Below are 26,416 nucleotides of genomic sequence, written 5' to 3'. Positions count from 1 at the left end.
GTGTTCCTAAGACTTTGTATCTCACACATAGTAAGTACTCAAAACATGTTCTCTCTCCGCATCTAAAATTCATTGATTTTAAAAGACATTTTCCCATTTGTAAAATGCTTGAAGATTTAATGTGGAGAAGTAGTTGAAAACAAGTGAAACGGCTCCCTTCCTGTGGGGCAGGTTCACAGAATTGCTGAGCTGCTAAAATGTGTCCCCTGTTCCCATAATAGATTTTCTAAGCTCCGTTATTAAATGGTTGTTGTATTTGTCAATCTTGACTTTGAAAAAGGAGCCCAAATCTTCAGCCTTTAAAGGATGAGCATTACATGGCTATGGAATAGTTAGAACACACTCTCCTCTTTTTAAAGCAGCTGTTGTCTTACCATCCTACATCAAACTTGTGGGCCCAGGGAAAGCTCAGATGTTGGAGAATATCAAATGTGGTCTTTTTTTCTCCTTTCCCTGGTAGATCTGACACACCTTTGAACCTTCAAAGGCCCCAGTAATCAATGACATGGGAGACCTGCGACCTGCATGCATCATTGTGAAGATAAATTTATTAATGTAAACTGCATAGTGTGGATAGCGGTTGGGGTGAATGAAAATGTGAGGATCTGTAATAAAAAAAGAAAGAAAGAAAGAAAACACTACAGAACAAAGGGAGGAGAGAGACAGGAGGGAACAGGCTGATGAAAGGCACTTGGCTGATTCAAGGCTTCACTGAAGAGAGCAACATAAAAGGGAGATGGTTGCTTAAGTAGGTTAACGTAACCCTGGTGTCTTAATTAAAATGACTTTAACAAAAGAAAGAGGAAAGGTACTGGACATTGGGAAGATGCCTCAGTGAAAGAGCAAAAATTTACAGAGGGGAAAAGGAAGGATAAATTCGGTTAAATATGGAGAATAAATCCCTAAGCAGAATAATCTCAAACTTTAATCATAAAGGAAATCTTTTGTTTCGGATGGATTTTCTTTTTTCTTTTTTTTTAATTGCTGACACTATTACAGATGTCCCCCATTTTCCCTCCCCTTGTCCACCTCCACTCAGCAAAATTAGATAAAGGAAGCAATTGGCTTTGGTGGCCAGTGTGGGAAATAGCTTTCTAATTTTACAGTTTGCAGCCATAATATCAAGAAGTTAACGACCCAAGCCAAGCGAGGAGCTAAAAGTGGGAGGAACAAGGTTCTCAAAATAGACCAGATCCAGAGAAGAAGTCCTGGTAATGAGTACTCCCTTTTCTTAAATAGCAGGACACTGCTTTATGTTTCCTCCTCTGTTATTGTATCTTAGACAGGAACATGGCCTTCCTGAAGGGAGGGTTAACTTCACTCTGCTGTTGGGGAGGCTCATTTGGGACCCTCCTCTTCCTGAATCACTACCAGATGCTGCCGGAGTAGCTGGGTTTCTTAGGGTAAAAAAGCAAAGCAGCGCCTGATTTTACACTTAATAAAGTCACTCACTGTTGTTCTATGAGTCCATCCTAGAATTGCCCAGTGACATTCATCATTTTCTAGGCTCTCCTTGAGCTGGCACATGGGGGACCAGGCCTCCTTGCAGGGGTGCACATCGACAGCCAGTGCTGTGTTCTTTCAGCTACTGAGGCAAATCAGCTGCAGGGGAGGGGAGGCTGGGAGTCGCATCCAATCTGACTAAATGCATCCAGTGTTAAGTAAAATTGCAAGGTTTTTCTCTCTTCTGAGGTCACCTTAAGGAATGGAAAACTCAGAGCTCCTTTGGAAAAAAGAAGAAAGGAGATATCAGCTTCCTATCAGATATTAGATAACATTTATTAAACAGATAAATATTTATTAAATAGACACTATTTATTAAAGTGTAAAGAATAAAGCTTGCATTTGCATATTAATAGGACCTGGCAGAAGAAAGCTGAATTTATTAGAAATTATCCAGAAACCACCATCTAACCTGAGCTGGATATGATACACATGATGTATAATAGGCACTTATTGTGGGTGTGCATGTGTGGGTGTGCGTCTATGTGTTATCAGGCAGGTAGAGAAGACTAGAGGGGAGTAAGGGAAGAGGAATATCTAGTTAGAGAAATATCACAAATGAAGGCATGAAATCGTGACAAACCATGACATGTTTGGGCAAGAGTAGTAGTTTGGTGCTACAGGAGTTATCCCCAGAGAGATGTGCTGGAACCACTTGGAATTGCCCTGCCATGGTAAGATCAATCTCTCTCCAGTACTGACGGGTGGTTGAGCAATGTCACAGCTCCTTTTAAACGTTCATAATCTTTGACCTAGTAACCTCACTTTTACTAGTTCGTTCTAAAGAGTCCATATTAGAGAAAAATCAAGTAAGCAAATAACAGTTTACATACGATGATATTTTATTTGTAACTAAAGGTTCAGTGTATGAAATTCGTGCAGTGGTAGCGTCCCTAGTGGCTGCCCGCTGCTGGCCCAGTACTGCCTCCCTTCCCCCAGCCACCTGCTGCTACCACCACCACTGTCAGCTAGGGCCTCCCTCCCTTCCCCTGGCCAGCCCTGCCCCCTAAACGAACTCCTAGTTGAGGGGACAATTTGCATACTATGCTTTTATTATATAGAATAACAAAGTGTTAGAAACACCTAAATGTATGAGCGTGTGGTCAAATACATGCCATGTGATTTATTGTGCAGCTACTAAAATTATATCTACAGAGATGTGACCCAGAAGGGAAGAAAGCTTGGCATTTATCATTAGGTTTAACAAGCAAGATACAAAACAGTTCAGAACCTTCAATTTCAGCTTAAATAGAAAGTATGTTAAAACCTGGAATGAGGATACTGAAATACGACTCTGATCCAGCATTGTGAGTAAATGAATTATTTTTAAAAAAATTCTAAGCAGAATAGATTCATTATGGAAACTAGAAAATATATTAAAGTACTACTTGCTTTCAAATCTTTATCTCAGCGCCTGCTCCTGGGAAGCCCAGACTAAGAGTATTGAGGTCCTGGTTGCTGTGATTCTCCTATCCAGTGGGCTGGTGTATAAAAGGAAACAAAAAGTCATGAGGAATCCACAGGTGGCTACAGTAGAGAAGGTAGAATGTGCTGATCATAGCAGGGAATGTTGTACTAGGGAAGGAAGGAGTAGAGGCCAGAGAAGATGCGCTGGGTGGAATCATAGCGTTCGCTACCACTTGGGAGTGAGTGTGGTGGAAATAAAACCAGCCATTCATAGGATGTAAGTGTCCAGCCCTTCACCAGCTGAGAAGGGGGAGGCAGGAAACATTGTGGATTTTGGCAGGAGGGCTGGAAGGCACAGGATTCTCAATTTGATTTTAGGACATGTTGATTTTGAGGTGCCAGGAGGATAGTCAGGTATCATTTATTATGAAACTTCCATGGGGAAAGCACATGGCAAACACCCTATAAATACCCACTGAATTGAAAAGAATTGTGTTTTCCACATGTGTGTCTTCTGCTGGGGGCTGAGATCAGGCAGACCAGAAAGCCTGTGATCTGGAGACGTGCTCACACATCCAGAATACATACTCAAATTAATAAGATGGCTGAGGCGGGAGCACATGTGTGCATTAGAAAAACAAGCCCATCTGTAAAACTCTGCAAGATGCCTCCAGGTGCCCAGAAGTAGCTATTTAGCATGAATATTTTATCAATGCCAGAGCAGATAGAGGGAAATTGTATCCGTTATATTCCCATCACCATCACACATGGTTGAATGGACCTCTGACTAAAGAATCTAAGTATGTTAAAAACATTTTTCACCTCCAATGAAACTAGCAAGTCCTGATGTGTGTTGTTACTGCTCCTGCTAGATTCATGAAGTATTTCAGAGGCAATTGCATCTTGGAAGTGTGGTTTGCCAAATTTTCATCCAAAGCATATGCTTTTGTTTTCTTTTTTAACTAGCAGTTCAAATGTAGAGAAGGTGACATTTTAGCTCAAGTGATAGAACATGTATGTGAGGGGGATTGTTGTTTTACTTGCATTTTATTTTTAGATTCAACTTTTTAAATAAGGATAACAAGTAGCAGGAAAGAAAGCCTATTTTAAAAAGTGTGTTCTCAGTCCTGGCTGGGTAGCTCAATTGGTTAGAGCATCATCCTGATACGCCAAGGTTGTGAGTTCAACACCTGGTCAGTCCACATACAAGAATCAACCAATGAATGCATACGTAAGTGGAACACAAATTGTGTTTCTCTCTCTCTCTTCTAAAATCTATCAATAAATTTTTTAAAAAATGTGTTCTGTGGAGATGGCTCCTCAGCTCCTACAGGGCAAGGTCAAAGGCAAGGTCAGATCCCAGACTTACTCTTAAAACCATGTAGTGGCTTCTCATGGTCCTCAGGATTCAGAACAGTCCTAGGTGGATCGCCGCTCCTCTCCTTCCAGCCTCTTCTAGAGCATCTGGAGCCTCACTCTCTCTGCTTCAGCCCTTCTGGTCCTTGGCCATCTTCTGCCCCTGTGCCTTCTCACATGCTGTTCCCAAGTCCTGAAATCTTCCTCCTCATTTCCCTTAACCTGGATGAATTCCACTTGGTTTTCAGGTCTTTGCTCAACTGTCATTTCTTCCAGAAGCAGTGGCCTTCTGTGAGTGGCCCAAGGGGTTGACAAGAGAAAAATTCTGAGATGTTCTAAATTAAATTACAGCAGCTGGAGAGTGAGAGAGAGAGAAGTTGTTAGCCAGCTAAGACCTGTGAGCCACTTAACAAAAGACTGCTCAAATTCCTGAATGTATGATGGAGCTTTGAATCAACCTCCAGGTGTCTATCCGACCACTGGGCCACTGCATGCTGCGTACGCATGTTCATTTGGGGCTGTTGCCTGTAACCAAGCAAAAGAAATCAATAGTTCTTCCTTACGGGCTGTGCACCTATCATAGAATTGCCCCCGCTTCACCTTTTCCTGCCCCTCTTATCTGCAGCCAATGTAAATTACTGCAAAACTGCTTACATCTTTCTTCCCCAAAACTTAATGTATAAAAGTGCCCATCCATCAGCTCCAGGACAGTGGGCATGCTGCTCTCTCATCCAGTGCTATGCTGGTGGTGTAGGCCTCATCCCGGGAACATGGGCCTTTCCTGGATGGCATATGGTCCAACAAACCCTTTGTTTCAGAAAAGCTTTCAGTTGCGAAAGTTTTGTTCTGTTTCATGGGAAGAATTTTCTAAACAATTTTTTATAGATTCAGTTACTTCACAAAGCATTGAGCACCTTTGGATGAAAGAACCCAAACTGCCTATGGCAGTTGTACTGTTATATAAGCTATTTCTTTATTGAGGAGGAAATCAAAATGCAATCCTGGACATCCTGTTTCCTCATTATTAATACAAATGTGGAGCAAATATATTGAACCATGCACTATGCTAGGCCCATTACCTGGATTTTCCTAATTCTTACAATACCCTTACATTTACTTAATAATTTTTATTTAATAACTAGAGGCCTAAGAACTAGAGGCCTAATAACTAGAATCTAATAAATTCATGCACTGGAGGGGAGTCCCTCAGCCTGGCCTGTCCCCTCTAAAAGTCCGGGAGCCCTCAGAGGCAGGAGGCAACCCGGCGATCAGGGAAAGGCGACGCCCCATCACACTTCTGCTGCTGCCACTGCCAGTAGTGCAAGCCTCATCCAGTTACCTGAGCCTCGAGAGGCCCTGGATGGCTGGGCAGCCGCCATCCGAGGCTTGCCTGTGCCTCAGACTGGCCCTGGGTGGCTGGGATGCTGAGGGGACTGGGGGTCTCCAGAGGCAGGCGCCCCAGCAGGACTGAGGGGACTGGGCACCACCATCTTTGAGGGCATGGCAGTCCATTAGCATATTCCCTCCTTATTGGCTGTGGGTGCCACCATCTTTGCTACAGCATGAGGGTCAATTAGCATATTGATAGGTGGGAATGTTAGATATGTTAAAAGTACTTTTTAACATATTAGATAGGATATGTTAAAAGTACTTTTGAATGCCTCCTATATGCCTGGCCTTGTGCTAGGGGCCAAGGGACACAACAGCAAAGCAGGAAGACTTGGTTTCTGCCCTCCCGGGGCTGGTAGCCTGTGCCAGACATGGATAAACTAATGACTCTGAATGGCTGTGTAAGCAGAAGCTGAGATAAGGGATGCAAAGGGCAGGCTGCAGGCAATCTCCATAGCAAAAGAGACTGAAGCCTCTAAAAATGTTGCTTGAGCTGATATTAGAAGGATGGTGGGGGCCAACCAGCACCAGAGGAGGGATGAAGAGGGGCATTAAGGTGAAAAGTCCTTAGCTAGACATTTACAACCTGAGAATCTTGAAGCGCTCCTGTAGCAGAAACAGAGCCAGAAGACAAGGAGGGCATCTGAGGTCAGAGATGGCATGGTGAGCCCAGCCTGCTAGCTCCCGCTCCCTGGTAACATTGGAGGCTTCATCTTTTGAGTAGGGGAACAAATGTGGCATTAGCGAGGGAAAGAGGATGTTTTAAAAGATTTCCGGCTGCTGGAAAGAGAACTTCTAGAATCGCCCTCATATTGCAAACTCCTGGCCCTAGCCCAGTGGCTCTGTTGTTTGAGCATCATCCAGGATGTCAAAAAGGTTGTGGGATCCATTCCAGGGCAAATACCTAGTTTTCCAGTTCCAGCCCTGATGTTCTCTCTCCTCTTCCTCTCTCTCTCTCTAATATCAATAAAAAATACACTCAGGTGGGGATTAATAAATAAATAAATAAAGGTTTCAAACTCCTGGATGAACCTGTCTTTTCTCCACTGACTAATTTGGCCAAAGGAACTTCTTTTCCACCCTAAATATACATAACAGATATGACTGTCATATCCATTACATTGGGAATTGATTACTTTCTCGGTGTTAATCATTCAGATGCTTTGCTGTAGGACCTTCCATTGCCAAAGCTCTTGTTTTCAGATTGGCCATTCTGAAAGTCCCTGATAGATGACTTATTGGAGAAATTGTTTCTGATCTCACTGATGATCACGCTGCAGGCGCTCTGGGGGGTGCAGGGACCTGAGGGTCCACAACCCACTGTGGGTTCTTGCAGGAAATGTGAGCATAGGGTTTAAAGTGAAAGTGAGTTTATTAGTGGAGCAGTGAGACAGACCGTGGGCTACTCTACAGACAGAGCACCCCTCCTTTAGTGAAATGGGTTTCCTTTATTGAGGTTCATTTATTTGGGGGGTAAGCTATTTAAAAAGAGGAAGGAATACTCAGAATGTCCCAAAGCTCTCTTGGCCACGTTGTGTTCTTAGATGAGTTTCTGTTTCCTATCCTGGCAGCATGGGGTGTGTAGTTTAGCATGCTAATGTATTACAATGAGTGTATAATGAGGCTAGGGGTTACCATTAGGTGAAATTAGTCACTATGTTGTATCCAGCTGATCTCTGCTGGTTTTAAGCCATAAATCCAGCAGGGGTTGGTCTTATGTTCTTGTTGACAGTTCCTGTAGCTTTTATCAATTGAAACTATTCGTCATATACCCAATCTCAGTCACTTCTAGAAAAGCAGGCCTGTATAGGGAAGAGTGGCTTGCACCCATTTTCTCCAGTTGCATACCAGCAGCCCTTGACAGGCATGTGTGGCACGATATATAATAGCAGGCTGGTTCCTCCACCCTATGGATCCACCAGCCATCATCTTCCCCTGCCCCGCCTTTTACCTTAGCTCCATAACACCTGCTTTCATACTATGAGATGATGTGCGGGACTGACAGTTTCCACATCATCCTATTTTATTTTCAGCACAGCCCTGTCCAGTACACCTACACAGAGCAGATGACTCAGCTTGGCTGACATTTGGCCTCCAGAATATTGGGAAAATGGGCAGTTGGAAATGAAGCAGCTTAGTATCTTGGCTCTCCAGCCTCCTAAATTTGCTGCTGAAAATTGCGTGTTTGTTAACTGTTTCTTCCTTAAGCAGGCAAACTTCAGCCCCAGGAGGTAATAAAGCAAACTTTAAATCTCACCTCAGGTCCAGCAAAACTGGCTGAAATGTGCATTTGATTGTAGACAAGGTTTGAACTGAGTGGCACAGAACCCTCCGTTTAGCAACTTCCAGCACAATAAGCTCAGCTCTAAGAATGGAATAAGTTGGAGATTGATTTCTGCAGTCCCATTCATTTGCAGGCAATTATGCTTTCGCTCTGCAGTATAGGTAGTAGCTGCTCCTTTTAGCCAGCGGCTGATTGAGATTCGCTACCTACCGCTGCCATGTTAGAGTTGTGATTCCCCAGGTTCACTTCAGTAACCAGGGCTACGGAACTGCCCAGGCACAGACATCACTGTAAAGGTGATCACCAGCAGCAGCTTAGAGCAGAGGTTCTGGGCTCACAGGTGCCTGGGTTCCCATCTCTCTGTTAAGAGCTAAATGACTTTGGATAAGTCTTTTATATCTTTGAACTTCAGGGAAATAGGCATGACGGTTCCACCTGCCAGTGGTTGAATGGATTAAGTGAGATAATGTTACGATGTGCCTCGACAATGCCTAATACATAATAACTAGTCAAATAAATGGCAGTATTTCTTTTTATATATATTTTTAATTTTTTAAAATTCTTTATTGATTAAAGTATTACATATGTCTCCTCCCCACCCCCCCATTGACCTCTCCCTGGCCACTCCCACCCCCTAGCATAGCCCTCACCCCCTTAGTGTCTGTGTCCATTGGTTATGCTTCTATGCACGCATACAAGTCCTTTGGGCAGTATTTCTTATGGCAGACTCAATGGGTCCAGGACCAGGATGCCAAGTAAATCTTCGGAGCAGAAAGATGAGAAAGAAATAGGGTGTGGCCTTGGGACTTGAGTCTGGAACACAAGCTTCAAACTCTTCGAAAGAATAATTCTCAGGATCCTTCATCTGGACATGGAATTCAACACAAAGCATCACACCTTTGTGTGAAACCAGTAGAGGCCCCCAGCTGCCTGGGCAGCACATCTGACCTTCTTACCATGACCTACTGGACTGTCCACAATTGGGCCTGGTCTGCTGCTTGAGTCTCATCTGGCGCTGCCCTTCCTTAGCTCTGGTTTCAGCCAAAGGAATGCACCCAGTTTCTGCAATGCTTTGCCTTGTGAAAATATCTCCTCTTAGCATGTAATTTTGCCCCAAAGTTATAAAAGTATGAGAGAGAACAAATGCAGAGGCTTGTGATTCTTTATAAAGTGGTTGCTATTTTCCCCTCTCATTGATCACCTGATACAAAGACAGAAACTAGGAGGGCAGAGGGAGCGGGAGGAAGACATACTGGTTCTCTGGCCACTCTTGCCAGTTTGAATTTGGTTCATAAAGACCCCCTGATGGGTGGCAAGACAGGTCCAAGCTGCTGTCTGCTGGTGTCTACTGTGAAGAGAGCAGGGTTGTTCCTCTCAAATCTCACTGCTTTCCGGGAATGGCCAGCTCTAAGCCTTCCACTGGGTGTGGTGGGAGTGAGCAGTGGCAGCCAAAGCATGGGGTGTGGTCTCAGCCGTAGGACGCCAATCTGTGCCCTTTACTTCTGGGGCCGTTGCCCATTGAGTCTCAACTCTGGGCACTTTGCCTGGATGTGTGTCATAAATGGTTCCTGTGAACAAACCTTGTGACTCTGAGGTCTGTGTGACGGTTTACTGGGGAAGGTCCTGGCAGTCATGCCTGTGAGGGAGGGAGGGCAGCAGGATGGGCAGGGGAGGAGGTTGGCTGGGGTAATTGACTGCAGTGACAACAGAGGTCTCAGCCACCCAGGACAGCAGGACTCTGGATGCCCCGTGAGTGTGGCCCCACCTTTCCACACCCCTCCCCAGTCACTGGGTGTCATCTGCATCCCTTTCTGCTTCATGATCTTCATCAACTATGAAATAGAGCCGGAGTCCATAGAAAATACTGTGGAAACAAACTGCAGTTCCCTTTAACGAAATGTCCAGAGAGGGCAAATGTGTGCAGGCAGAAAGTAGGTTCGTGGTTGCCAGCAGCTGGGGCTCAGCACTGGAAAGAAACTGCATATGGATCCGAGGTCTCTCTTGAGGATGATGCAAGTGGTCTGAAATTAGTTTCTGGTGAAGATTGCATAATTCTGTCAGTTCCTTGATAAGCATTGTGATACCCACTTAAGATGGGTGAATTTAATGCTACTTAAATTATACCTAAATATGCATTAAAATATTGTGGGGAGTAAAGAGGATAGAGGGACTTAGACAGGAAAGGTGGACCCCAACTCTCCTTTCTTTGCCAAAATCAAATGGTCAGATTTGCACTGTAGGAGAGAACCTCAGTGCCCTCTGAAGACAGGGTTGGGAAAAGGACGAAGCCCAACAAGTAAGCATGTCCTCACTTTGGCCTTAAGGCTATTCTCCACACAGCAGCCACCGTGATATAAAAACTTTATTTTAAGTGAGCTCATGTCATTCCTCAGCTTAAAACCCTCCCATGACACCTCCTGCCCAGTAAATGCCAGAGTCCAGTTTGTGGTCTCCACAGCTGGCCTGCCAGCATCTGAATTCCTTTTCTAGGCCCCTGGCCTGTCTCCCCTCTCCCCCTCCTCACACTCAGCCCCTGAGCTCCTGCAGCTCACACATGTCAGGTTGTGATTCTGCTGTGTGGGAGTCCCTCCTCCCCACACCCACATGACTCCAGGCTCCTTCATCCTCTAAGGCCCCCCTTCTAGGGGGCCCTTTTCCTGGCCTCCTGCCTGTCTGTTAGCATACACTCCTCTGTGCACATTCAGCCTCTCCTTGTTTGTTTATTCTCCTGGGCCATGTGTTACTCTCTGTGTTCACTGTCTTCCCCTCCTTCTAGAATGTGAGCTCTATGCGGGCAGGGGATGTGTCTTTCTTGTGCACTATCCCAGAGGCCTAGAATTACTCCGGGGCAGGGAGGAAGGGATCTGCAGATAGTTTTTGAAGAAATTAAGGAATGGATGAATAGATATTAACCCATTCTTTCATTCTTTCTGCCTTCCTCCTTCCCTTGAGCCCCATCCTCTCCTCCCAACCTCCACCCCTCCCCTGTCCCTCACAGTTACAAGGGGCTCCCCTTTATTTCTGACGTGCTCTTTAGGACTGTGTGATATGATGCTCCCCAGGCATTATTAACCTTGCTTTTAATGCACTGCCAACTTCTCCCAAAATTGAGAAGCAGGAAGGAAAGCAAATGAGACTGTAAACCCAGATACATTACAACAGAAAGATGAAGTCCCTTGTAGCCTACTGGAGACAATGCTGTTTGTGTGAGGGAGACAATTCCCTTGTAATAAAATCCAGCAGAGTGAGTCTCCCTGAGGAAACAGTTCCGCCCACTTGACTTATGCAAGATTGGATGAGGCTGTTGAGGCTGTTCCAGGTTCAAAGTCGCTGATGAATCCCTGTTCAGTGATTGCAGGGTGTAGGAAGTGCCCCATGGAGGCACGGGGACAGTTGCTCACTCTTTATGAATAGTGTGTGTGTGTGTGTGTGTGTGTGTGTGTGTGTGTGTGTGTGTGTGGGTTAGTTGTGCATGAGTGTTTGTGTTTGTGTTTTTGTTTGGTGAGAGAAAATTTTGATGTCAGTGTGCATGCACCAGGTGATCTGGAAATCTTTAGGTGGCTGCATGTCTCGGTGTGTCTCTAAGGTCTGGCCTTGGCCACCCACAGTGGAATTACACTTAAAAGGGACTGAGTGGTTCATCTTCATTTCTTCACCCCCGCTGTTCTGGTATTAATAAGACCCATCCTTCACTTTTGTGCTGTTCTTTGGAGAGCACAGACCTCTTCCATGCACAATTTCTCATTTCATTCTGAGAACCAAAAGCAAATGATCCTCCTTTGCAGATGGGAGATTCCCCCCAAACCTCTGAATGTCCTCCCCAAGGAAGGCAGATCCCATCCTTCTTTCACGGCGGACTGTGAGGCTGATCCACTCCCTTCCCAACTCCTCCAGGCATCCATCTCCATTCCATGTCTTCATTCTCCCTGCGCTACAGCTCCTTCCTCCGCCCCCTCCTCCTCAAGCCCACCACCCCTCCTGATCCCCCTTCCACTGACAAACCTCTTCCCACTTATTTCCTTTCCTTCTGAACCAAAGTCCTCACTTCCCAGTGGTTCCGCTGACATTCCACCCTTACACACTCTTAATGCCGCTCTTCCCGAAATTGTCAATTATTTTTTCATCATCTTCCCAAAGCCTCTTTAGAGTATTCAGCTTGCTGGAAAGGACATCTGCATCGTGTGACATGGCCATGAACTCCTTCTTTTTTGAAATTCTCATCTCTCCGTTTTTTGTGTTTTCTCCTTTTTGCCAACTAACCATTCTGTGACCTTTGCTGGCCTTTACAAACCCATTGAATGGTTGCATTCCTTCCTTTTCCGTCTTCACATAACCTGGGTGGTGTCAGCTTTTCTGTCATGTCCAGCTTCTCTTGTACATAGATGACTGTGACATTTTCCTCCCTGATTCACCCTCCCTCTAACTGCACTCTTTGTACACCCTCTAGAAATCTCTGTTGGATGTACAGTGACACCTCAAAGTCAACAAGTCTATACAACCTTGAATCTATGCCCAAAACTGCCTTTTTTTTTTCCTTTTTGGCCACTATCTTGGTAATGGCAATACCAGAAGGCAGGGAGTCCTAACACAGCCTCTCCTTTACGCTTAAGATCTGGTCTTTTCCTCACCCTTTCTCATCTCCATCTATAAACTTCTCTTGAATTGCTCACAGTCTTTTTATCCCCCCCACTCTGTCTTATCTTTCCTTGAGGTTATGGCCACAGTCTGGTGTGTTCAGAGGCTTCACGCAATGGCTTGACAGATACAAACACACAGAGAGAGTTGAGGAAAACATGGTTATACATACATGTGCCCAGGCTCATGACGCTGCGGCTCCTAAATGGTCCCAGTCCCACAGAAGCATAGGGGTTAAGAACACACAGAAAAACTCATTAGCACAGATCCAAGAAAGGTGGGCACAGCAGCAGATATATAGGCGTACATTTGTCAACAAATGCATAGTTATACACATAAGCCACAAAGACAGAAATGGAGCCACAGACATAGAAACACAGCCAGGGACAAATGTTTATTGAGGTCCCTGCCATTGAAAGGTAAAAGGCGAAGTGTTGGGAGAAAAAGGGTGCCCTGGCCCAGCACCCCCATGGTGGGCTCAGAGAGTCCCATGTACGCGCAGGCTCCTCTATAATTGATCACTCTACCTCCCCATCTCCCCTTCCAGAGGCTACTTCCATTCTAAGACTCTGAGCCTCCTTTTTCTATTCTTAGGCTTGTTAGAGCCAGGGGTTGACACAGTTGTGCTTGCTGCCAAGCTTCCGGGATGCTGTGAGCGGCAGAGTGCTTTTCATTACGCCAGATACATTTACACAGATGTTGTCGTCATGCACTAAAACCTATATTTGCTCTGTTATAGAGATGAATCATCAATTCCTTACATTTACACAGGATTTTAAATCTTTTCAAAGTGTTTCTCTGGACATTCTCTCATCTGAGCCTTAGGATGCTATTTATTGTAAATGAGTTTTACATATTGCACGTATTTTACATAATTCCTCTTCTTTTCCCACCCCCTAATAAACCAACAGAATCTTCATAGCTGTTAGATGTCAGTGTTTTATGAATGTAATCCACTCTGTTTTTAATTGTCTGTTCCACACTCTGTATGCTGTTTTTGGCTTGGATGGGTTGGGTTATACACATATTTTTGGATTAGTTGAATCATTGTTATTATTGCTTTAACCCTTTCTACTCTTTCTTCCCCACCATCATTTACACTCTAGTTTTCTGTCTTTGCTTGAATATTTGAACTCATTCATTGAGATTTTGAATATTATTTTTCAATGTTCAATATAGTTTATATGTAAAATAGATGGTATCCAATATGGCATTCTATATTTTCCTACATGTTTTATTTTACATATCTTCTCTGCTAGCTAGGTGAGTTGGAGCAATTAGCATAACCACTCTGTATTTGATATTCTTCATTGGTTTAGGAGGGCTAAGATTTCCTTGGGAAGTTTATGGCAAATATTAGAGCAGTCACATGTAAAGTGCCTGGCCCATTACCTGACACACACTTAATACATTGTGACTTCTATAGGAGTGTGTGGTGGTGACTATGGCAGTAGTCAAATTATGATCATGTGGTTAGAACATGGTCCTCACAACTGTCTTATGGGAAAACGCTTAGGATTATCTCCCTCTCATGGACCCAAGCTTAACCTTGTCATGTGGTTGAACATTCAGGCTGTTTGCCATTTTTGCCCTTTATAAGTAATGTCTCACTAAACATCCTCTTGCATACAGTTTTATTCTTCTTTTGAATTTAACATTTGTATATATTCCTAGGAGTGAATTTCCAGAGTGAATGGATATGTGCATTTGTAAGGTTCTCAATAGATAAATAGTGCCAGATTGCTTCCCACCAGAGCACCATCAGTTTACACTTCCAGAAATTCAAGAGAAAGATTATTTATAGAAATTTCCATAGCCATAGCTGATCTTGTTTTCTGTTTGACTTTTCTCATACAAATTTTTCTTTAAAACTGTAATATATGTGTGAATATATGTACGTGTTTGTATATGTGTATAGATATATGTGTATATATATATGTTATATATGTGTATACATACACATACTTTTATGGGGCATGTGTCAGTGATGATATTTAAGTATAAGTTGCCACATGATTTTGATAGAAACTGGTTGCTCAAAGTTTGAGATGCTTACTTGTGATGATACATAAGATAATTTTAGCTAGCATGTGGCACTAAATGAAATTGGTTTATATATTGACAGTGATATTCTATTTTCAGTTCCTTTTCAGTCTTCTGATCAGATCAAGGAGAAAGTCTAAGTTTGGTGCCAACAACTCTTTAATACCTTCTAGCCTTTCCTCATCTCCCTTTTAAAAAGAGGGGCCTTTTTTCCTGGAGTTTCTAACTCAAATTTAATAACATCATTTGGTCTCCAGTATGTTTATTTTTATGTTTTCCTATATTTTATAGAAATCAATACTGGTACTTTATTTAAAATCTTGATAAAAAGGGGTTTTTGAACACATTTGGTTAGTTAAAAAGGTGAGTTACGGATGGGGCAGACATCCTGACAGTGGTGTTCCAGTGATTAAAGTTTGGGACATACTGCAGGGGAAGTGCATCACCACAGTCCTCCCATGAGTAATAACAACAACAAGTGGTCCTTGAAAACACATTGACTCCAAGTGTCCATAATGCTTGACAATTTGGAACTTTGTGATTGCTCCTTCTTCCCTGTTCATTTGGAGTGTAAGGACCTTGCAGGTGGCCCTGAGGAGGGTCACTTTAATATCCAGTGAGTCCTGTGGGTTCATGACCAGCTGAGTAATCTCACTTGGCAGGTAAAGAGCAAAGTGGGAATGCTCAGTACTAAGAGATGTATAAATCAAGACTGGCACTGTGAATAGAATGATTCAGAAAATGGGATTAAATAGCTTAATGATAGTCATTGTGAATCACAATGTCAGGTTTAGTAGAATTCTAAGGATGTACTTGCTAACACTAATGAGGTTTGATGGAATAAAATTAACAGTGTCCAAACAGCTGCATGCCTTCACAACAAAGGAGCCATATCTCAGCAGGCTGATACATCCTCTCCCTGGGGTCAATTGATTTTTACTTTTTATCTTTTAGGATATATTTAAATTTGCAAGAACGTCTCCTGTCCCAAGACAAAAGAGGTCCATTGTGGTATCTCCCATTTTAATTCCAGAGAATCAGAGACAACCTTTCCCAAGAGATGTTGGCAAGGTAAGTCAGACAAAAGACAAATGACAAAAGCACGTTTTTATTAAGAGATGAGCATACATGAGACAAACTGATGTCTTGGTGACGAACTGGAATTGGCCTTAATTCCTCTATTATAAAAAGGCAAACTGTTTTTGCCACCAAAAAAAATTGTCAAAACATTAGTGTTTGCAAAAAAAAACCGGTAATAACCGCCTTGAATGTCATGATCTGATCTGTGTGGTACATAATGATGTTGAAGTTGTGTCAGAAGCATGTCATTGGCTAAGCAACAAACTAGTTGCTTTCATAGATAATCTCAAGGCAGCCATTCAGGTAAGTTCCATTACTGTATCAGAATGATGATATGTGGTCTTTTAATTTAGATCCTAGTTTTCAAATGTGTTGTTCCAGGAGCAGCATTGGGTCAGCTTTCTAAAAACTAAGATCAAAGGAACCAGATCAAAGAAACTAAATCATACTAATCAGATCCAGAACACACTGTTGCAAAAATCAAAACCACAACTTTCCCAAGAGGAAACAGTCACTGTAAAATCAACAAAAATACTGGTGCTGCCTGGTCAACACATTCTTCCCCCACAGAAGCATCATCATGGAGAATCAAATTTTAACCATTTTGTATTTTTTTTTTTTTTGGTGAACTTGAAATTTGAACAATAGTGCTAAGTTGAATGAATCATCTCAGTGACTCAGTGACTGTGGCTATTGGACTATTTATTCATTCATTAAATAAGTAAGGAGCACCTTTACATGCTGGACACCAAGATTGGGGATTGGTAAGCATAGGTTTGAGCAAGCATTACAGTCCCCTTGTGATGGAGCTTGTATTCCAGTGAGGAGACAGACAGTTTAATGAGTCAATATATAAGCATGAAGATTGCAGAGGAGAACAGGTGCTGTGAAAGCAGAAGCGGGGTGGTATGAAAAAGCAAATGGCAAGATCAGGGAGTAGAGGGGGGAAGGGATCTTTACACAGACTCTGCACTGGTAAAGTCTGGTTGGAGTTACTGACATGTGAGTGCAAATTGGAAGAATAGAAAGGAACAGCCAAGGGAAGATCTTGGTAAACTGCATTCTTGGCAGAGAGCTCTGCATGTGAAAAGGCCTGGAGATGGGATAGAATGGGGTATATTTTAGGAGCAAATGCCTGGTTGGCTACAATGCAATGAGCAAAGAAGAGAATGGTAAGAATTGAAGTCCTGGAGGCCAAGGTGAGAGGTAGAGATTTCATCATGCATGCAGCAAGAAACACTGAAGGTCTTCGTGTGTGTGTGTGTGTGTGTGTGTGTGTGTGTGTGTGTGTGTATTTTAAAAGAACCTTCTGGATCCACTGTAGGAAATGATTTGTTAGGGTCTGAATTGAGTGGTAGGAAAGAGTGCATACATAGAGATGAGCTAAGAAGAGGTTTTTATGGTGATCTGGAGGAGATGTGAAGGTGATTTAGACTACTAGAAATCTACTTTTATTAGAAACTAGAGGCCTGGTGCATGAATTCGTGCAAGGGTGGGGTCCCTTGGCCTGGGCGGTGATCAGAGCCAATTGGGGCCTTCTCACCTGGTGTCTCACCCAGTCTCGATCCAGCCAGCCAGCTGGGGGCAGGGACTGCAGGAGGTTGGCTGGCACAGGAGGTTGGCTGTGGGAGCACACTGACCACCAGGGGGCAGCTCCTGTGTTGAGCATCTGCCCATAGGTGGTCAGTGTGTGTCATAGCTACCGGCCAATCATCCGGTCGTAAAGGTCACTTAGGCTTTTATATATATACTAGAGGCCCGGTGCACAAAAATTTGTGCACTCTGGGGGGGTGGTCCCTCAGCCCGGCCTGTGCCCTCTCACAGTCTGGGACCCCTTGGGGGATGACCACTTGTTGGCTTAGGCCTGCTCCCTGGGGGATTGGGCTTAAGCTGGCAATCAGACATCCCTTTGGCAGCCCGGCAGCCCTCGGGGGATGTCCACTTGCCAGTGGGGAGCAGACATAAAGCTGCAGTCAGACATCCTTAGCGCTGCTGAGGAGGCAGGAGAGGCTCCCACCACCACCGCTGTACTGGCAGCCATCAGCCTGGCTTGTGGCTGAGCAGAGCTCCCCCATGTGAGAGTGCCCTGACCACCAGAGGGCAGCTCCTGCATTGAGCATCTGCCCCCTGGTGGTCAGTGTGTGTCATAGTGACCAGTCATTCCCAGTCCTTCTGCTGTTAGGGTCAGTTTGCATATTACCCTTTTACTATATAGGATAGAGGCCTGGTGCACGGGTGGGTCCGGCTGGTTTGCCCTGAAGGGTGTCCCGGATCAGGGTGGGGGTCCCCACTGGGGTGCCTGGTCAGCCTGTATGAGGGGCTGATGGCTGTCTGCAGCTGGCCACACCCCCTTCAGGGTGGGGGTCCCCACTGGGGTGCCTGGCCAGTCTGGGTGAGGGGCTGAGGGCCATTTTCGGGCTGGCGGGCGACTGAAGCTCCCAACCTTTCCTTTTTTTCTTTTTTCTTTTTTTTTATTTTGGGATTTATTTACCTTCTATGGCTGTCACTGGAGCTGAGAGAAGGCTTTAGCTCTGAGGCTCGGCTCCAGCTCTGAGACCTCGGCTGCTGAAAGCAGGTATCTGGGTTTGTTTGGCTTCTATAATTGGAACACTGTTGCAGCTCCAGCTCTGAGGCCCGGCTGGCTGAAAGCAGGTTTCTGTGGATTGTTTAGCTTCTATAATTGCAACATTGTTTCTTAGAGTGCAGCTCAGAGTCCAGCGGCGGCAGGCGGGGAACCTTGGCTTCCTCCATCACTGGAGCAAGCAAGCCTCCTGTTCGCTTCAGCTACCTGGCTGTCGGCTGCCATCTTGGTTGGCAGTTAATTTGTATACCGCCCTGATTAGCCAATGGGAAGCATGTCGGAGGTACGGTTAATTACCATGTTTGTCTATTATTAGATAGGAAGGATAGATTATCCAGTGTCCTCATAATCACCATATTTATAATTAATCTACCACTGTGCTAGGTGTCTTTTCTTTTTTAAGAAAACTTTTCCAGGCATACAGGATATGATGTAAAGGGAAGCCAAGCTGCTCTGAGTGGACAGGGTGGGGCTGATGAGCCCTGCCCCTTCGGTCAGCCCTAATTACTATGATGGCTTGTGTAATTTTCCCTGAAGCCAAGAATGGCAATTGCTAAGGGACCAGAATCCTCAAGTCTGCAAGGCTATGCCCCTAAACAATTTCAAAGACACAAGTTTTGTTCTTGTTCTTTAAGCCTGGTGTGCACCAGAATCGCCTGGTGCAGTTAAAATACAGATGCCAGTCTTTGCCCTCAGAAATTGATTCTGTTGGCTAAGGGCTGAGGACCAAGCATCAGTATGTTTAAAAGATCTCATGTAATGCTGATGTACAGCCAAGGCTGAGAACCACTGATCTAAACTGGTCCTATTTCAGGTATGAAACAGCAGCATCCGCATCACTTGGTCACTTACTAGAAATGCATATGCTTGGGTCCCACCTCAGAACCACTGAGCCAGAAACTATTGGAATGAGGCCAGGAATCTTTTTATGCATGCCTTTCAGGTGATTCTGCTGCACTCTCAAGTTTATGGAGGTCTGATCTAAAATATGTTCTCCTCTCCTGTCTACCACTAATATATATATATATACTTTCAGTATGGGAATTTCAGTCGTATTAATTAAGTTAAAACAAGGGTGATCATACATCTCAGTTGCTTGGAAAATTGGTTGTTCTGGCATAATTGTTTTTTTTAAACAGAATATGGTTATATTTAATGCACAAGTTTGATACAACCAAAAAGTAAAACACCAGAGTAAAATAGTAACAAAAAACATGGTATTTCATTTGCAATGCATGAGAAATGATTAACATCTTTAGTCATAAGCAAGCTCTTAAAATCCAGTGACACTATAATAATGGCATAATTATTATTAGCACACCTTTTCTCTTAAACATGTCTAAATATGGTCATTAAGTTGTGATCATTCTAAAGTTTCCCACACATTCATCCCCCTGACTGTATTTGGATAATTTTTATAAGCCTCTTTCCTTGAGATACATAATGGGTCAATAAGTGTACAGCTAACTAGAGACATTCTTCTGCATTGTTCCTGCAAATTTGTTTCCAAACTGAGGATTCATCTCTCCTTAGTGCTTTATGTACTGCCCACATGGGCTCTTAACCTGGATTCTCTACAAAGCAACTGTTTTTCTAAATGTGATAGTCTACTAACATTGTAATATGTGAAAGCCTCCCAAAACTCCAGATGGTTTTTACAGAATAACTGCACTGCCTTCCAAAAGCTGCTCTTTTTCCCATGCTCTTTATGCCTTTGAAGGAACATATTTTTTCTTTTTGTGCTTTCTTGCTTTTATTCATTCATCTTATTCTTTTCTTTATATCTTTTATCATCATCAACTCTACTAGTGGCTGACAAGCATTGCTCTGCAGAGCTACGAGAGCTTATAGGTGTTTTCACCTATCAGCTCTACGAGTGCTGGGAGGTGGGGAGAAGGAAAAGGAAACCAAAGAGGCATATTATCCCCGTCCACCTGAACCGCCTGAGCCAGGGCAGCTCCAAATCAGACTTCAGTATAGAAGGCCATTTGAAGAGATTCTGTGGTTATCAACACTAATAAAAGAGAAAAATGGTAATTGGCGTACGACGATACCCTTTTCATTGGCTAATCAGGGCTATATGCAAATTAACTGCCAACTAAGATTGGCAGTTAACTGCCAACAAGATGGCGGTTAATTTGCATATGTAGGCACAATGCAGGGAGGCGAAAGGGAAAGCAGGAAGAAGCCCCCTGCCACTGACAGTGATCGGAAACCCAGGGGGGAGCTAAGAGCTGGGGGGCAGGGCAAAGGCGGCCCTGGGGCCGCCTTTGCCCTGCCCCCCAGCCATGATTGGAGAATCAGGTGCCTTTTCCGCCCTGGCCAGTGATAACAGGAAGTAGGGGTGGAGCCAGCGATGGGAGCTGGGCACGGTGGAAGCTGGCAGTCCCGGGAGCTAGGGGTCCCTTGCCTGGGCCTAAAGCGGAGCCCACGATCGCGGGGCCGCTGCAGCTGTGGGTCCCCGCTGCCCGGGCCGGACGCCTCAGCCAGAGGCGTTAGGCCTGGGCAGGGGTGGAGCCTGCAACCGCGGGGAGCTGGGGGGCCCCTGGCCAGGCCTGACACCTCTGCCGGAGGCCTCAGGCCTGGTCAAGGGGCCGATCCGGTGATTGGTGATCGGAGGGTGATGAGGGTCAACTCCTCTGGCCGAGGCATCAGGCCTGGGCGGGGGGCTGAGCCGGGGATTGGGGGGATATGATGGTCCCCTTGCCCAGGCCTGAAGCCTGGGTCAGAGGTGTCAGGCTTGGGCGGGGGGTGGAGCAAGCGATCAGAGGGAGATGGTGGACCCCTGCTCAGGCATGATTCCTGGGCCAGAGGCCTCAGGCCTGGGCGGGGGCCAGAGCCAGTGATCGAGGGGAGATGGGGGTCCCCTGTCCAAGCCTGACACCTCTGGCGGAGGCGTCAGGCCTGGACAACGGGCCGATCAAGTGATCAGAGGGTGATGGGGGTCTACGCCTCTGGCTGAGGCATCAGGCCTGGGCAAAGGGCAGAGCCAGCAATTGGAGGGTGATGGGGGTCAATGCCTGAGGGCTCCCAGTATGTGAGAGGGGGCAGGCTGGGCTGAGGGACACCCCCCCACACACACCCAGTGCACGAATTTCATGCACCGGGCCCCTAGTTAAACAATAAAGACACTTGTCTTACTTTGAGTTTCTCGAGACTAGAATTCAAATGCATGCAGTTTATTTAGAATGTAAAGAGAATGCTGGTAAGGGAGTAATGAAGAGAGACAGCGAAGGGAAGCAGCCACTTGGGAGACCTGTTTATCAAGAAAGTCAACATTGTGAGCGACTGGATTGCAGTCCCAGGGGGAAACACTAAGGAATGGTAGGAAGCACACTGTCAGAGTTATCCATTCCACAGGGAAGGGAGCTGGGATATTTCTATGCCAACCCCGACAGTGTTTGGTTGAGGGCCAGTCCTAGAGCTGTAAATTTTCACCGTGTTCACTCTGCCCTGTGCTCTGTACATGAGCACAACAGGCTTCCGAGGCCTGGGGTGGACCTGCAGGCCATAAGCCATATGGCAACTAGACGTCTGGGCTGTGCATTGAAAAGGTGAGGTCCAGGGAGCAGGAGAGGGCACTTCTGCTCTGTCACTAAACTCAGTATAAATACTTTTTCTTTGCAGGCTAGGTTTTCTCTTGGCCTTATCCTCTGTTCCCATCTCATTTCCTGAACTACCTTTGTTGTGTCTCATGCCTTTGAAGCCAACTGTACTTGCCTCTCTCCATTAATAAGTACTTGCTGTGTCCCAGGAGGGAAAATCTCTGAAATTCAATCAGTTCATGTCAACAAGCATACACTCAGCACCTGCTACTTACAAGGCACTGTGCTAGAGGCTGGGCATTTAATGACAAAGGAAAACTGACAGCGTCCTTGATTTCATAAGATTACAGAGTACGGAAAATAATCCAAATTCATTATTTGTCCAGCACTAAAATCGTAAGCATTTTTCAACTATTATGTTGAATACTCATAATAGAAGCTGCATGGGGATAATCTTCCAATGTGCCAAATAGAGTAATGAGACTCAGAGGGATGAAGTAACCTGTCTGAAGTCACACGGTCCCTACACAGCAGAGACAAGCTCGGTGACAGCCCTTTGAGATTTCAGTCTGTGTTCTCAGCCAACATGCTCAGGGCTGCTGAGTGCAATCTGAGAATTCTCCTATGCAATGAAATATCCTGGCTGACAATTGTTCTCTTTAAAACAGCATTAAAATTAAGTTTAATTCTTTCAAACACACCAAAAAATAATGTGGATGGAGGGATGATGGATCAATGGACTCATGTATGATGAAACAAGTATAGTAAATTGTTAATAGTAGAATCTAGGTGGTGGCAGAATGTGGAACGCTGTAAACTTCTTTCTACTTTCGTACGTGTTTAGGAATTTTATAATACAATGCTGGAAAAATTAAGTTTAGCTAAACATCAAATTATCATAAACAACACAAGAGTTGGCATGCTGGCACAAAAATGCTTTTTTGTTTTGTACTTCAATAGGATGAATGGAAACTAAGTATCTCTCTCTCTTTTTTGTGTGTGTGTCATATTTTATCGCAACCTGAATTCCTTTAAAGCAAGGAGGCCCTTTGCTAAAGGGTAAAGGCATCAAAAGCAAGGTGCTGCAGAGAATTAGCCCTCTGCAGGGGGTTCCCAGTTAAGGTTTGTGCCACCTAGAATTGTATGTTCACAGAAAGCCTATGCAGACAGCTCTAGGGATTTGACACAGTCTTTACTGATGCATAATTCATCTACCTGACAAATAAATTGGTTGGTAAGTAGCTAAATTACTAGAATTTGGGGGCTACTTTTCCATCATCTCTCTGAGTGTTTCTAAAAAGAGGGTAAAACACCAGTTGTGAACATACTTCCTCAAACGTGATTTTCTTCCCGTTTTTGAATTCCAGACAGCAGGGAGGATTTGGGAGTGTGTAGTTCCCAGCACATGCTTTTTTATTCCCCCTTCAAAGTGTGACTATTTCAAAATTTGGGCCATAAATAATTTCTCAGTTTTACCAACTTTCACTGATAAATATTTGATTGCATCTTTAGAGAATTTTGAGTTCTTGGACCTGATTGATTAAGAGCAGGGGACTTTAAATCTATGAGGAAGCAAGAAGGTCTTGGGAGACGTATTTTATTCTGTTTTATATTAAGTTTGAAAGACAAGTCATTTATGAAATGCTTATTAGAGATTCTACTTTCATCACAAACCCTTTTCATCAAAACCAATGAAAGTACATTTTACTGAAAATCCTTTTTTTATATCCCCTATAAATTGGTAGAATGGGCCTTTAGAAAGAGATCTTTAACCCAGGATGGGAGAAATATGTAATTGGCCCATGTGCTCTTTGTAAAGAATCAACATAGATCATTAGACCAAGTCATAAAAACCACTCAACCAGGACGTGGCTTTGATTGTGTCATGAATGTCTGTCATACCTGAGGGTGATCTATGGCAGTTGCTAAATATTCCTCAGAGTTCTGGATAGCTGCTTATTAGAGGTCTCCCCCATCCAAGTACTGTGTATCTCTCATTTATGCCCACTTATGCAAATAGGTGCTAAGGAGTCCAATGGTAGTAGAATTAAACTTAACTTGTTTTACTCTACATACTAGTCATTTGCATCACTTTGAGAACCCCTAGGTGCCAAGCTGCATCCCAGAAGCTGGACCAGAAACCTGGCACTGATCCCCAGCACTGCGCCATGTCACCCTCCTACAGAAATGCAGGCGAGCATCCCTTGCTCCATCCTATTGCCTGATCTATTTCATGGAACCACCATCATCCCTCTACTTCTTTTAAAATCCATTGCTTCACAGCTCTTATCCAAATCTAACTGCAGGCCTCTTCTCTTCTCAGAAATGTACATCTGTTGAATTTCCCCCTTTAAAAACAACTAGCAATTTTATTCAATAACGAAAACTTACCATTGGCTACTATAGGGAAGAGAAATTTGAATATAGGGCATCTACGATGTCCAGAAGCTCAGTGCTCCAAAATCCATAGTGAAGTGAATAGCAGAACTTACCTCTACATTCAGCAACCCCAGGTTTTGGACTCTTCCCTCCTCACTTCCCAGGGATGCCCTGTTTACAGTCGGAGGCTGCACTGTCCAGAAGGCCATGTGAACCATTGCAGAGTTCTGTCTACACTCCCAACATGGTGGCCACTAACTGCATGTGGTTGCTGAGCATTTGAAGTGTGGCCAGTGCAACTGAGAAACTGGATTTTAAAGTTTAATTTAAATTTAAGCTTAAAAATTACTATTTGACCCAGTTATTGGAACAATTTGGCACATGAATCTACCTTTTCAACTGTAAATTTTAATCTAAACACAGATTAAATATTTTTGCTGAAAATCTACCATCGAAATTGAGGTGCAAGTGTGATATACACTCAGGATTTCAAAGACTTAGTAAACACAGACAAATATAGAAACTATCTCATTAATAGTTCATATATTGATGTCATGTTGAAATAAAAATACTTCGTATATGTTAGTGTGATTAAAATTAATCTCATGTTTCTTTTTACTTTTTTTAATGTGGCTACCAGAAAATTAAAAATTACATGGTTTCCATTATATTTCTATTGGGCAGTGCTGAACTTTTTTTTTATAGTCTCCACTATGGAATTTTTGTTTGATCTTCTTTATACATGTTTATATTTCTTTGATGACATGACACATTTTGAGCAGCAACTTAGTTTCTTTTATATTTTTCTTATCCTTCCATTAACTATAATTCATCAAGTGTAGTGATTCAGTACAGTGCATAACACACAGTAGGGATCAAGTATTCTTTGACTTGAATTCTAGCCAGGTCTATGGCTGGTTGGATAAGACATTCACTGGTTACTGATTAATTAAAGTGACCATAGCCTGGTTTGTTGTTAAAATGAAATTAACAGACCATTATATGATCAGTCTGGATATTTCCTATAAATTTTAATTTTCCACAATGGTATTGGGGCTACCAGATAAATTGCTTGGCAGTCAACCATTATGTCAGGTCATAGAAGCATCCTTAGCAGATTATGATAAATCTTATGTTGATAGATTTTGTTTGTGTGTATGTGTGTGTGGAGAGAGAGACAGAGAGAGAGAGAGAGAGAGAGAGAGAGAGAGAGAGAGAGAAGGAGGGAGTGATGGAGGGAGAGAAAGAAAGCAAGCTCCTATATTTCAGGATTTACTCATATATACAATGGTATTTAAACCCACTTAAATTTTAAAAATCAAAACTTTTATCTTTATTCACAACTAAACAGAAGTGATTCTAACTTATTTTTACTAAGTCTAATAAAAGCTTATATTCATCATTAGCAACTCATCCACTTTTTTCACAAAGTTTAATAAGGATAAAACATAATTGAGTTGTTTTGGTTCTTTACCAAATACATATATATGCAAAAATGACCTCCATTATATACATCTAGCAAATAAAGGCATCTGAGCCTATGTAGGAAGCAATATTTTTAGCCCTGAGTTTATCAGCCTTGCAGTTCTCAATTTGAAAGTTTCCTAAGGCTTTATTACTAAATTTATATTTAATTATTTGTGAACATTAAAGGTTCTGGCATTGCAGCTTGAATGAGCACTCCAGAAGTAGGAGAGTTGAAGAATTTTCAAATTCAACTAAACCTTCCACATCTAATGAGTGTCAGGATCTTAGCCAAACATGGCTATCCTTGTTGTTCTGTTCAGTTCTTACAACAGCCCTATAAAGTACTCCACCCATTTCTCAGATTGGGAAGCTAAAAGTGAGAGAAATTAAGTAATTTGCCCAAGAGAGTGGCAATGCTGACATGAAACCTAGGACTCTTCACTTCCAAACCAATGATCTCTACACAATAACATACATAAATGTTAGTGTCCATGGGTCTTTGCTGTTTGCATAGTGTGCTCACTTGAACTGTCATTTAACTTACACACATTCTCAGAAACCAATACTATATTCTCATTGTCTTATTGAGAAAACTGAGGCTAGAGCACCATGCAAGATGGTCTACTTGTGATACCAATTGAGTTGTGTAAGTTGAGTTCCTTCTGCCATACACCAGGGCTCCAAGTTGGTTTCAAAATAGCACATGGCGTGAATTAAAGAATAGGCTTTATTGGGGGGACGGGTATA

General features: G+C 43.6%; 1 protein-coding gene across 1 annotated transcript in view; it reads left to right on the top strand.

The window, feature by feature from the left end:
• Positions 1-26,416, top strand: part of CDH13 (cadherin 13) — a 1,022,278-nt gene that overhangs the window by 425,413 nt on the left and 570,449 nt on the right. The window contains exon 4 of the mRNA XM_059667273.1: positions 15,572-15,688. Within this exon, the coding sequence (XP_059523256.1) occupies positions 15,572-15,688 (117 nt within the window). The remainder of the gene's footprint in view (positions 1-15,571; positions 15,689-26,416) is intronic.

This window comes from Myotis daubentonii, chromosome 15, assembly GCF_963259705.1.
Source record: "Myotis daubentonii chromosome 15, mMyoDau2.1, whole genome shotgun sequence".
NCBI lineage: Eukaryota > Metazoa > Chordata > Mammalia > Chiroptera > Vespertilionidae > Myotis > Myotis daubentonii.
Note: the sequence above shows the minus strand (reverse complement) of the source record. Positions and strands in the feature narration are given on the sequence as shown.